Here is a 12,713-nt window from a genome sequence, read left to right on the forward strand (position 1 = left end):
AATCATAATGCAGCAGCGTTTCAACAGAAAATACACTTATTGCGGCATGGGTTCACCAGAAAATAGTTGTAACGCAGCAGAGCGTTTCACCATAAAATATACTTATTGCGGCATGCACTCACACACAACACACACACACTATACACACACACGCACACACACATACACTGCACACAACATACACACTATACACAGTACATACACACACACACACACACACTACACTATACACACACACACACTATACACACACACACTATACACACACACACACACAGATCACACTATACACAGCACACAGTAGACATACACTATACTATTATACTAATCCCGGTTTTCACTACCTTATAGTTTGTCTGAGCCCTTATGCAGAGAAATAATGAGGAGAGAAAAGCTGAAAGAGAGGGATGAAGATGTTTGCCTCACCAGGATAGCACTTTTATTTAGCTTTCCTGTATGACAAGAAGACACAGCCAGCCAGCACTAGGGGAAGAGGGAAACAAAGGTGAATGAAGAAGGCTGGTGCACACCAAGAGTGCTTCAGAGCACTTTTCAAATTTACGGCAATTTGAAAAGCGCTGGGCTAATGTTACCCTATGAGGGTGTTCCCACAGCAGTGTTGTGATCGCAAACATGCTGCAGGTAGCATTTATTGGAGCGATTCTTTCAAAAATCGCTTCACAAAATCGCATTTGCGAATTGCTAGCGATTGCGATTTTGTCGTGCACTAGCCCAGAGATAGGAGGAGTGGAGTGAGACTGAGAATAGCCTGAGATGGAGCAGAGAGCTTATCCGTATTGCAGTCCCACATTACACAGAGGCTAGTTGCTGGTAATAGGACTGCTGTCCCTGCCAGTCTCCCACACAAGTCAGAAAGCAGCCCTCCTGGAGTCTAGGGACTGTCAAAACTTTTCAACCTGTTTAACACCTTATCTGCACATGCTGTCATTTTAACAATGGGGAGAGACCAGACAGATTTTTTCCCATGGACCCTTCTCTGCATCATGCTGTGTATATTTACCAGCTTGCCTGCCCTCTAATTGCACTTTTATCAGCTAGCCTAGTGTTTTACAATGCCTTACAACAACAAACCTGAATACAGCAGACACAGGACCAACCCTAAATCACTGAATGAAAGGTGGCCTGGGGGCAGTCAATGCCTGGCTGCTACAGTCTCTACTTCCACGCAGTTACCAGTAGCAGAGAGAGGGACTGAATGAATCTCAGGAGCTGATGCTGTACTCGGATCCCTGACTAGGATGAGTGCCTTCTCTCACTGACTTATTCATTACTGTGGTTCTTTAAATCATTGAGCTGAAGGAAATGAATTAATCGGTCAGTAAATCAGTCATGAGTCAGGCGCCTGCTGCTGCTGTGTAACCTGATCCCTGAGTGAGTTGAGAGGCATTTCTCCTCTCACTACTCAGTTCAGCAGCGCCCTTCCCTCCTCCTGTCGCCCTAGGCAAGAATTTATAGCTGCCTAATGACTCAGACGCCTTTGCCTTTATATATGATTTTGGTGGGAGGACTGTGTGCCTCTCTTGTCCTACACTTTTTCAGTTCCCTACCTGGCTGCCCCCTACCCAACAGGAGAGACCATCTAGTCAATATATAATTTATCTGATGAGCTTTGATATTTATTCTGTTAAAAGCTTAATATATACCTTTAAGAGATTTTTTTTTTAAATGTTACTATTTTGATTTAGTAAGTGATTAAATGTAATCTTTATATGTTGCTGCTGTTGTGGGAGTTGGTTGCTATGCCCCCCCCCCCCCCCCCCCAGATTAATGGTGCCCAGTGGCCCCGTAATTGTGGCGACTCCGGTTTGAGGTGCTTGCAACCTTTTGGGGGGGCTGACCCTTGGGGCATGGCCCTGACCTTACATTGGGGTCTCCCATTGATTGGGGTCTATGCCCGTGGGGCCGCGTCCCCTTTTTCATTCCTCCCCCTGCTGGGTTGCCTCCGGGGCTGTCTGGGCATTGGACCTCCGGGGGGGGGGGGGTGATGGCACTCGGGCGGCCGGGGGGGGGCCTCAGTGGTCACCTATGCGACACCTGTTTGGCCCAGTATCCTCCTATGTCCATCAGCGTGGGAGCGCTGTGCTTTTTTTGCGCTCCAGGCTGGCTCTGCTGTTCTTCCTGTCTGGCCGCATTACCATCAGCAGCCAGGACGGAGCTCCGGGGCAAGCGTACACGTGGAGGATCAGACATGTTGCACCTTCTTGGCTCCTCCGCTCACTCGTCCTCCTGGTGATGTGGGTGACGTGGTGGGCGGGCTGGGCTGAGGGCGGGACGGGTCTTCCGGCCGCTCGGCGCCATTTCTAGGCCGGCTTCCTCCGCACTAACAGCAAACCACTGAGCTTGCCCTGATGATGCTGGTAGTCTTACCAGTGAAACCGGTTGGCCTTACAGCGCTCATCTTCTGACCAGACACACACGTGGGGGGGTAGCACTTTGGACTGCATATGGACAACTTCAATATACAGCTGTGACAACCTGCCTGGATGAGTATAATATTTATTCCTCAATCTAAGATATGTATATACAGCTTACATGCTTATGAACTGTGAACTATGCCTATTATTGTTTCTACACTGTTGTGAGCCATATCTAGTACATCAGGTCCAATTGGAGCAACTAAATGTACTTGAACCCTCAGGGGATATCAGTATGTGCACTATATGGTATCTGGAACTGAACTCACATCAGATGCATGTTTTATGAATTTATGCACCCACTTTATGTGATGCTTTTTGGCTGAACTATCGCTGTATACCACCCGGAGTTGATGCTGCTTAAGGAATGTTCCTGGCGGACTGTATGCTGAGTTATATCAACTTTGAGTACAACGATATGCTCTTTCTGTGCACCTGTATGTCCTCTTAAAGTGCCCACCACATGATTTGTGTTCTTGAAAGGGTTGGTACTTCTTATCAGCCTACAAATATCCAATAACCAAGTAGAACCCACACAAGGACTAAGTGTTGGCAGACCTGCTTTTTTCTAAATTCGTGGTGTCCAATAAGGGATATACTGTATTTGAGACAGCACCTGCATAAAGATTGTATCCTGGCGGACTCCTCCATTTGTTGGGACCGATACAAAGATTGCATCTTGGTGGACTTTTCCATTTGATCTTGCTTATGATCATTAATACATTGCAATGGACCCTGTATAAGGACCGCACTTTAGTGGATCTGCATGTTGGTTTTAGACACATGGACTCACAATTCAGTGGTCAATACTTTCACAATGGCCATTTGTGTTGAATGCTCTTAGAAAGGGTCTCTAACTGTGAACTGTGTACCATCTAAAAACTGAGGTTATAGATTTTTTGAATAGGGGATCCCCATAAACTTTTTTTGAACTAGTTAGTTCTTATACCATAGAATTGTCCATTGTAGCAATTGGGACCACTAATAGTGGCCGCAATTTCTAAGGCAGCTTCACCCGATGTGTGTTCTGGTCATTTTAATTAATAATTTTGTATTGTGGTGATTAATAAAAAAATGTGTAATTTATGATAATAACTTTTCTCCTCCCATTTCTTATGTCATAAAAAATGTATAAAGCGCCAACATATTACGCAGCGCTGAACATTAGTTTAGGTTACAGACAATATTTAGGGGTGACAAACAGCAATATGACAATACAGGAATACAAGAAAGGCCAGATCACACAGCACAGTATGAGTACCAGGTAATGCTTAGTTAGTCACTGGATGGGAGCATGGAGATTAGGGAGGTCTAGCTCACTCAGATCCGTACGATGGGTGTACAGTAATGGCGGTGGATGAACAGGTAGGGGACACAAGGAGGAGAACCCTGCCAAAGGCTTATAATCTAGAACTGATAGTGCAGATAAAATATACCAAGTTAAAGTTCAGTGATTATTATTTTTTTTTTCAATTATAGTTACAAGAAAGCAGTTGTGATAAGTCAGTGAATGACTGTTCTCTTAATAACTTAAGGGACTATCTAAACACAACTCAATCTGCAGAAAGTTTTGCCCATTAATTTACTGTTTTTAAACAATAACACACACTGTACCTGTGTTACTATAATGAGTGTGAGGGTGTTTGAAACTGGTAGCAAATGTATGCAAACTAGTTTCAATACATTACATTATTCCAGTGCTAATACTATCTTCTTATACCAAATGGGACATAAAATAAGTGAAAGCCCACTTTCTTGAACTCATACCGAACATTAATTTGAATTGAGGAGTTAACCAAACTCAAGAGCAATTGTACTTTACCCTAAATCTGAACAGCAGCACTAGCCCCAAATTTAATATATATTTACATATACTAAATGAGTGACACTGTAACATGTTACAACTCATTTCCCTAATAATACTCTTCTGGCCATCACACCAGTCTTAGTGTTCAGCTCTGGTCTCATTAGGATGATGTAACATTTGGGGATGAAGATGCAGCCCAGGAGTCCAGCACTGGAGGCCAAGATGGAGAAGACCTCCACAGCCACCATGTATTTCCCTTTGGTGCTGAGGTAGGCCGGGATGAAGGAGATCCAAACACTGCAGAAGACCAGCATGCTAATCGTGATGTGCTTAGCTTCATTGAAGGCATCTGGAAGGTTCCTGGCTAAAAATGCCACAAAAAAGCTTATCATAGCCAGACATCCCATGTAGCCAATCACAATATAGAAAATAGTGGCAGTACCCTCATTACATTGTAATACAATCTTGCCAACCTGCACCTGGGTGTTATATTCTGGAAATGGTGGAGAGAAGGTCAACCAGAAGACACATATCACCGACTGTCCACAAAAGCACATGATTAGAAAAGGAGCAGATAAATATTTTCCTAATAAGTTGTAGAATCTTCTTTTTGGTTTGATGGTGTTAAAGGCCAAGAGAACAGTGATGGTTTTGGCTAAAATGGAAGCGACAGCCAGTGTAAAAATATTTCCAACTGTAACTTGTCGAAGGAGACAGGAAATCCTGGTAGGACGCCCAATGAACAGCAGAGGACACAGAAAGGAGAAGACCAGGGAGAAGAGGAGGATGAAGCTGAGGTTCTGGTTATTGGCTTTTACTATCGCAGTGTCTTTGTATTTGATGAATATCACCAACACCACAACTGTTGAAAAACAAAAGATAATACAAAACACAAGAAAACACACAACCAGTCCATCTCCAAAAGATAAAAATTCAACCGATCTTGGAATGCAAATGGCTCTCTTTTCATCAGACCAGTGATCATCTGGACATTTCATGCAATTTTCCATATCTGTGGGCAAAAAAATCCATTATCATTCAATACATGCTCTGTTAATTTTGAAAGGACAAAGTCAAATTTTAACCTTTCACAATTTAAAACAAAACTCATTTAAGTCTAAGAGAATAATAGTGCAAAAAATAACGCGCCAAAGTAGGGTAAAATATATTAAAAACCGTCTAAAAGGAAGGAAATGGGTGAATTCACCTCCCTCAAGTACATAAATGACCAATCAGTATAAGCCGTTTGTGGCCAGAAAATTTATTTTACAACAATTCTCCAAATTATAATGCTGCAACGCGTTTCACGGGGCAAGCATCCCGCTTCATCAGGCAATTGTACAAGGAGAACACTAAGAAAAAACACAAACATAAAAAAGAACACTAGGAGGTGCTAAGAATAGACCAACAACACAGCCAGTTATTTACAAATGAATCACCTTTTGTGCAACAGTAGGTAGTCAAGTATCCATCATGCATTATTAGATAATTGAAGCAGTTGACAACTCCATTGTGTATGATATAATCTGTGAAATAACTCCTTTACATAGATGTGACATGTCAGTATCATTAAAAAAAAACTTAATACCACTTGAATCCAAACTGGTTCTGTAGCATTAACATATAAAAAAACAACCAGAGGCTCTGCTGGAAATAAATAGTAAATATAGAATAGCATAAGGTAAAATATGCACGGCGGCATACGTGAAACCAAACAGGGACTTACCAGATCTAGGTCTGTCACTCTGCTAGAGCGCCTCTGTAAAGCATATGCTGAGCACAAAGAAAGGGAACGGAAAACCAGACTCCCTCCCGTTCACCCAAGACCGTCCCACAATCCAACACCACCACCACCAACACCTCTCCACTGATGAGTTTAAATATTCTACCCCCACCTTGTAATCCACCTTTCCCCCCCCCCCCCATGCCCCCCCCCCTGGTTTTATTCCTCTGACAACACTCCAAGGACACACCCCCAATGTAAAATCAGGACCTACAATAACCACACCAAAGTTCAGTTTTGTGCACTCCGACCAAAGCACTCATGGACAAGGACAAAAAGAAAGCATTACACCATGGTTTGAACCCGATTCACCCCAAAAAATCTGGGATGACAAAGAAACCTCCTCCTTTAAAAACTAAAGTATCCCCAACCATAGGCCATCAGGGCAATATCTCACAATCTACCCCATCCATCATTAAAATAATCAGCCATTTCAAGCTCAGCGAAAAACCGGTGTGCACATTTCACAATGGGTCCCCTCTGGAGACATTGGCCATAATACACAAACATCCCACTGTGCCTGCTGATGTTTCTGGTGAACCTGCACAAACCATCTCAGAGGAAACTCTGGTCGACGAGAATTCACTTTGCCTCTCACAGATCAGTATTCATGACACACCTATTTCCTCACCCACTCTGCCCCCAACGCCCACATCAAGGGCAGATCTACCCAAGAGTACTGGACTTATCACTAATTTCTTTGGTTCAGGTAACATACAAGCAGAGTCCAATACCCTCACATCCTCTTTTTTAGATCTACCCTCATCGATCACACAGAACACGCTAGTTCTACCTATACCCAGTCCGACGGCCTCGAGAGTTATCCTACAACCCAAACACAAATTGAAACGACTTCTTTCAGAATCCGAAAAAGAGGGAAAAGAAAAAAGAAATTGAATACAGTCCACAACCCAATAACAGACCCAAATACGCAAACCCGTTGTATCTTCAATCTATCAGATTACACATTATCCTCCTCAGAAACACAGTTACTTGAGAAGGGCCTGTCGTTTTGCCCCAAGAGCACCTCCCAACTGTCCAAATTATTTGTCGATTTAAATTCATACATCCGAAAATTAACGCTCAAAAGACATTTTGCTATCAAAAAACACCAGGCTAGCTTGGTAGACCCTACCTATAACCTAATGCTTACTAATAACGACCAACTTCTGATTTGTATAACTAATACTAACGAGGTTTCTACTGAGAAATTCATCACCACTCAATTGAGAGGTAGATCTAGGTTTTATCCTACAGCCTCAAAAGGCAATTTTATTGATACCTTTTATACTTTAGTCCTCAATGATCTTCAAAAACTCAATCTAGATTTACAATCATCCACATCCAATCTGACTAGACATGAACAGAGGGCCTTAATTTACTCAGAAACAACCATAACATTTCTATAAAACCTGCTGATAAGGGGGGAGGGATTGTTATTCTTAATAATATGGATAATATCGCGGAATATCATAGATTGCTTAACAATCCCCTCCATTATGTAAAATTGGCCACAGGTCCCACGGCTTCATTTAACTCTACCCTCAAATCTTTTATTAACCAAGCTTTTTTCAGTGACATTATAACGAAAAATGAACAAAATTTTATCATTAATCATCACCCCAAATTACCGTTTTTTTTATTACCTACCTAAAATTCATAAAAATCTCAAGAAACCACCAGGCAGACTGATTATTTCCGGTATTGATTCCATAACCAGTAATTTGTAGATACACATTTACAACTGTTGGTACAATCCTTATTGTCTTACCTCAATGATTAACAACATCTAATTAATCTGCTGCAAACCATACTTTGGAACAAAAAATGTATCTGGCTCACATGTGACGTGTCCCCACTTTACACTAATATTCCACATCATTTTGGCCTTAGAGCTTTAGAATATTACCTAGCTACCAACCCCAATATGCCTACGGCACAACAACAATTTATTAAAGACGGTGCACAATTCATACTACAACACAATGTTTTTTCATTTGGAGACCATTTTTACCATCAAGTGTCAGGGACGGCCATCGGAAGCTCTTTCGCGCCGTCTTACGCTAATCTTGCCATAGGCTACCTAGAGCTATTGAAATTTGATTCACAACATCCATTTGTCAATAACATTATTTTTTATAGGAGATATATTGATGACCTCATATTCATTTGGAAAGGTGAACCTACTGATATTCCGCACTTTTTGGAATTTCTCAATAACAATCCGGCTGGCCTAACTTTTACGGCTCAGCAACATTGTAATTCCATAGAATTTTTAGATCTAGTTCTGTATATTAAAGATGGTATTATTAAGTCCAAAACTTATTTTAAAACAGTAGATTCTAACAATTATATCCATTTTAACAGCTTCCATTACCGTCCTTGGACTACCAATACACCCTACTCATAATATCGTAGAATTTTTCGCAACTGCACTGATCTTCCTGTATTCCACACACAATCCAATACTTTAACAAAAAAAATCACAGAACGTGGTTACCCTAAAAAACTAATTAAGGATGCGAAACATAAGGCCATAACCACCCCGGTTGTCACCATTAAAACTGACCCATGAAAGGCTGCCTTGTTTCCCAGATTCATTACGGTCTATAGTAAACAACATACCCAAATTAGATCCATTCTGCAAAATAGGTGGGAGATACTAACTCAAGATCTACACCCTAAATTAACGATACCTAAAACTCCCCTCTTGACCTTTAGGAGGGCCCCAAATCTTCGTAGCCTACTGGCCCCCAGCAAATCTCGGTTATCTTATTCCTCAAATACAACTAGTAATGTTATGTCTGCTCCAGGTTCCTACCCTTGTAACTCCACCCGCTGCACAGCTTGTCAGTTTGTCAACACTTCGGCAAGTTTTTCCTCCACTGTTACTAAGGCTGTTTATACCATTAAACACAATATGTGCTGTACCTCTAGGAATATAATATATTTGATTTCATGTCCCTGCAGTTTGCAATATATTGGACGTGCTACGCAGACAGCTAGAGACAGGATTGGAAAACATAAGAGGAATATCCTCAAAAAATATCCTCTTCACAGTGTTTCCAGGCACTTTAACACTTACCACAATGGTGACCCCCAATTCCTTAAAATTACGTTTATTGAATCTGTACACACACCAAATGTTTCTGAGGTCATACGGAATAAAGAAATGTATTTGATTCAGATTCTTAGAACCCTCGTCCCTGAGGGACTGAATGAAGTCCTTGAGAAATTATACTAGCCAACAAATTTAGAAAGGAATTTTGTAGTCCTCTCTTTTATTCTCCTTTAATTTAATTTTAATTTTATGGTTTATAGGATCCAGATTGTTTATATGTTTTACTTATATTATTAGGAGGCTGCTTTTTATTTTATTATATTATTATATATATAGATATATTTTTTTTATGTGGCATATGGATTGATCAATTTTTGTTGCAGCAAAAAAAAATTCTCTTTCCTTTGGGGGGCAATCAATTAACTCTCCATAGAGGGAAGTGACCCTTATTCAATTCACTTTTCTCATAAGTTTTCCCCAGGTGATATTTTCATACCTTATCACTAAAAATGCCTTTGAAGCCACCACCAAGCAAGCAATTACTGAAAATAATTCTGACAGTAACTAGATTGTGACTCTTGGTGGATACCCGTAACTTTCACATTTCTGAAAGAGAGAAATGAGGGAGACCAGGAGCCCATGGTGGGATATCGCTGTAACAGGTGGATATATTGAGAATATATGCATATATACTCAAGGAGGTGGGTTGCAAACACTTGCAACCACCATCAGAGCCTGCAGGACATGTATTGTCCTGCTTGGTATCCCAGGACTGCTGCTGCAAGTGCTTGGAGTCGCTCTCCTATTAGAAGACAAATAATCTTCATAAACTATAAACCCCGAAGGGTAAGAACTACTCTAAATACGCTCCCTAGGAATATCACTGTATACACTCTAAATTTAGGTAAGAGATATGGAATACAGTTTTGGGCACCACACTATAGAAAGGACATTGACCTTCTGGAACGGGTACAAAGACAGGCAACTAAATTCATCAGAGGGATGGAAGATCTCACTTAACAAGAAAGGTTGGACAAACTGGGCTTATTTAGCTTGGACAGGCAACTGAGAGGTGACCTGATTAACATGTATAAATACATCAGAGGGCAATACAAAAGCTTGGCAGATGAGCTTTTTGTCCCTAGGGTTGTACAACAGACAAGAGGACATGATTTGCATATGGAGTAAATGGGTTTTTGCCATCTGTTTAGAAAAGGGTCCTTCACAGTGAGAGTGTTTAAAATCTGAAACATCTTACCTCAAGAAGTAGTTATGACATTGGCCTCAATCAGTGGCGGCTCCAGGAATTTTTTTTAGGGGGTGCTATGCAGGTGCTGGACTAATTTCCGGGGGAGCTGACCACCTGCGGCGCACGAAGCGCGCCGCGGCAAAAAATGGTTGTGGCTACAACCAAAATGGGCGTGGTCATGACCGGATGAGAGCGGGGCTAACTGTAATTTAACGTGAACCCAGGGTGAGAGTGATATGGTGGCTGCCATATTTATTTCCTTTTAAACAATTCTAGTTGCCTGGCAGCCCTGCTGATCTATTTGGCTGTAGTAGTGAAATGAATTACACCAGAAACAAGCATGCAGCTAATCTTGTCAGTTCTGAAAATATTGTCAGAAACCCCTGACCTGCTGCATGCTTGTTCAGGGTCTATGGTTGAAAGAATTAGAGGCAGAGGACCAACACGGCAGCCAGGCAGCTGGTATTACTTAAAAGGAGATAAATATGGCAGCCTCAATATTATTCTCACCTCGGGTTCCCTTTAAAAGTGCAACGCAAAGACAGAGGGCCCAAGTTTTGGTGACCCTTTCCCCAGAAAATTCACATAATTGTGCAGGTTTTCTCAAGAAAGTACACGTAATGTGAGCAGATTTGAACTAAAAACATGTTCAATAACCCCAATATGCACAATCGGTAGCAGATATGGCCCCAATATGCAAAATCGGTAGCAGATATGACCCCAATATGCACAATCGGTAGCAGATATAACCCCAATATGCACAATCGGTAGCAGATATAACCCCAATATGCACAATCGGTAGCAGATATGACCCCAATATGCACAATCGGTAGCAGATATGGCCCCAATATGCACAATCGGTAGCAGATATGGCCCCAATATGCACAATCCGTAGCAGATATGGCCCCAATATGCACAATCGGTAGCAGATATGGCCCCAATATGCACAATCCGTAGCAGATATGGCCCCAATATGCACAATCGGTAGCAGATATGACCCCAATATGCACAATCGGTAGCAGATATGACCCCAATATGCACAATCGGTAGCAGATATGACCCCAATATGCACAATCGTTAGCAGATATGACCCCAATATGCACAATCCGTAGCAGATATGACCCCAATATGCACAATCCGTAGCAGATATGACCCCAATATGCACAATCCGTAGCAGAAATGACCCCAATATGCACAATCCGTAGCAGATACGACCCCAATATGCAAAATCCGTAGCAGAAATGACCCCAATATGCACAATCCGTAGCAGAAATGACCCCAATATGCACAATTCGTAGCAGAAATGACCCCAATATGCACAATCCGTAGCAGAAATGAACCCAATATGCACAATCAGCACCACCTGAAAAAGAAAATAAAAACCCATTTACTCACCTACAGCCAGAAGACCTTCTTTCCCGACCTCCTGTCCCGACCTCCTTGTGGCGCGCAGCGCCCGCGCGCCCACGATCCTCTTCCTTCCCGACGTCACGAGACTTCCTGCCTGCATGCTGAGAGCAGGGCTACGGGAAAATGGCCGCCCGAAGCCATGCACTGCAGACTTTTCGAGTCTGCAGAACAGGGCTTCGGGCGGCCATCTTACCGTAGCCCTGCCTGCTGCTCCGGGCTGCCGCAGTGTGAACTGACTTGGCGTCTTTTAGACGCCTGAAGTCAGTTCACTCCAGGGGGTGCTTTGGGGGTGCTTGGACAATTCTAGGGGGTGCTCGAGCACCCCCAAGCACCCCCCTGGCGCCGCCCCTGTCCTCAATTCACGGAGCATTATCAAACGTTTATCAAACACTTTATCAAACGTTTGATAATTTACCTCATGGGTAAAATCTCATTTTGAATTCACTACGGTGTTATATATTTGTTGAACGTTTTATCGGTAAAACATTCGATAAATATATAACACCTTAGTGAATTTAAAATGAGATTTTACCCATGAGGTAAATTATCAAACGTTTGATAAAGTGTTTGATAAACGTTTTTATAATGCTCTGTGAATTGAGGCCTAACTCTATATCTGCATTTAAAGAGGGCTTGGACACTTTCCTTGCACTGAAGGACATTCAGAACTATAATTATTAGGTCATTCCCGAAAGAGTTGACCCAGAGATTTATCTGATTGCCATCTGGAGTCGGGAAGGAATTTTTCCCTTTTAAGGCTAATTGGTCCAGGCCTTGTAAGGTTGTTTGCCTTCCCCTGGATCAGCTGGGATATGTGCAGGTTCAGGATGGTGCTTTTTTATTATTTGTTTATTATTATTTTTTGTTTTCCTGGTTGGACTTGATGGATTTTTTCAACCAAACTATGCAACTATATATTGACCCATATGCAATTGTTTTCTCCTGAAGTCAATAAAAAATGTCTTAGG

At 42.0% G+C, this 12,713-nt stretch overlaps 1 protein-coding gene across 1 annotated transcript in view; it reads right to left on the bottom strand.

Moving 5' to 3' along the window:
* LOC137504568 (vomeronasal type-2 receptor 26-like) overlaps window positions 1-12,713 on the bottom strand; it is an 87,424-nt gene that overhangs the window by 45,088 nt on the left and 29,623 nt on the right. The window contains exon 5 of the mRNA XM_068233149.1: window positions 4,359-5,254. Within this exon, the coding sequence (XP_068089250.1) occupies window positions 4,359-5,254 (896 nt within the window). The remainder of the gene's footprint in view (window positions 1-4,358; window positions 5,255-12,713) is intronic.

Source organism: Hyperolius riggenbachi, chromosome 4 (assembly GCF_040937935.1).
Source record: "Hyperolius riggenbachi isolate aHypRig1 chromosome 4, aHypRig1.pri, whole genome shotgun sequence".
NCBI classification, from domain to species: domain Eukaryota; kingdom Metazoa; phylum Chordata; class Amphibia; order Anura; family Hyperoliidae; genus Hyperolius; species Hyperolius riggenbachi.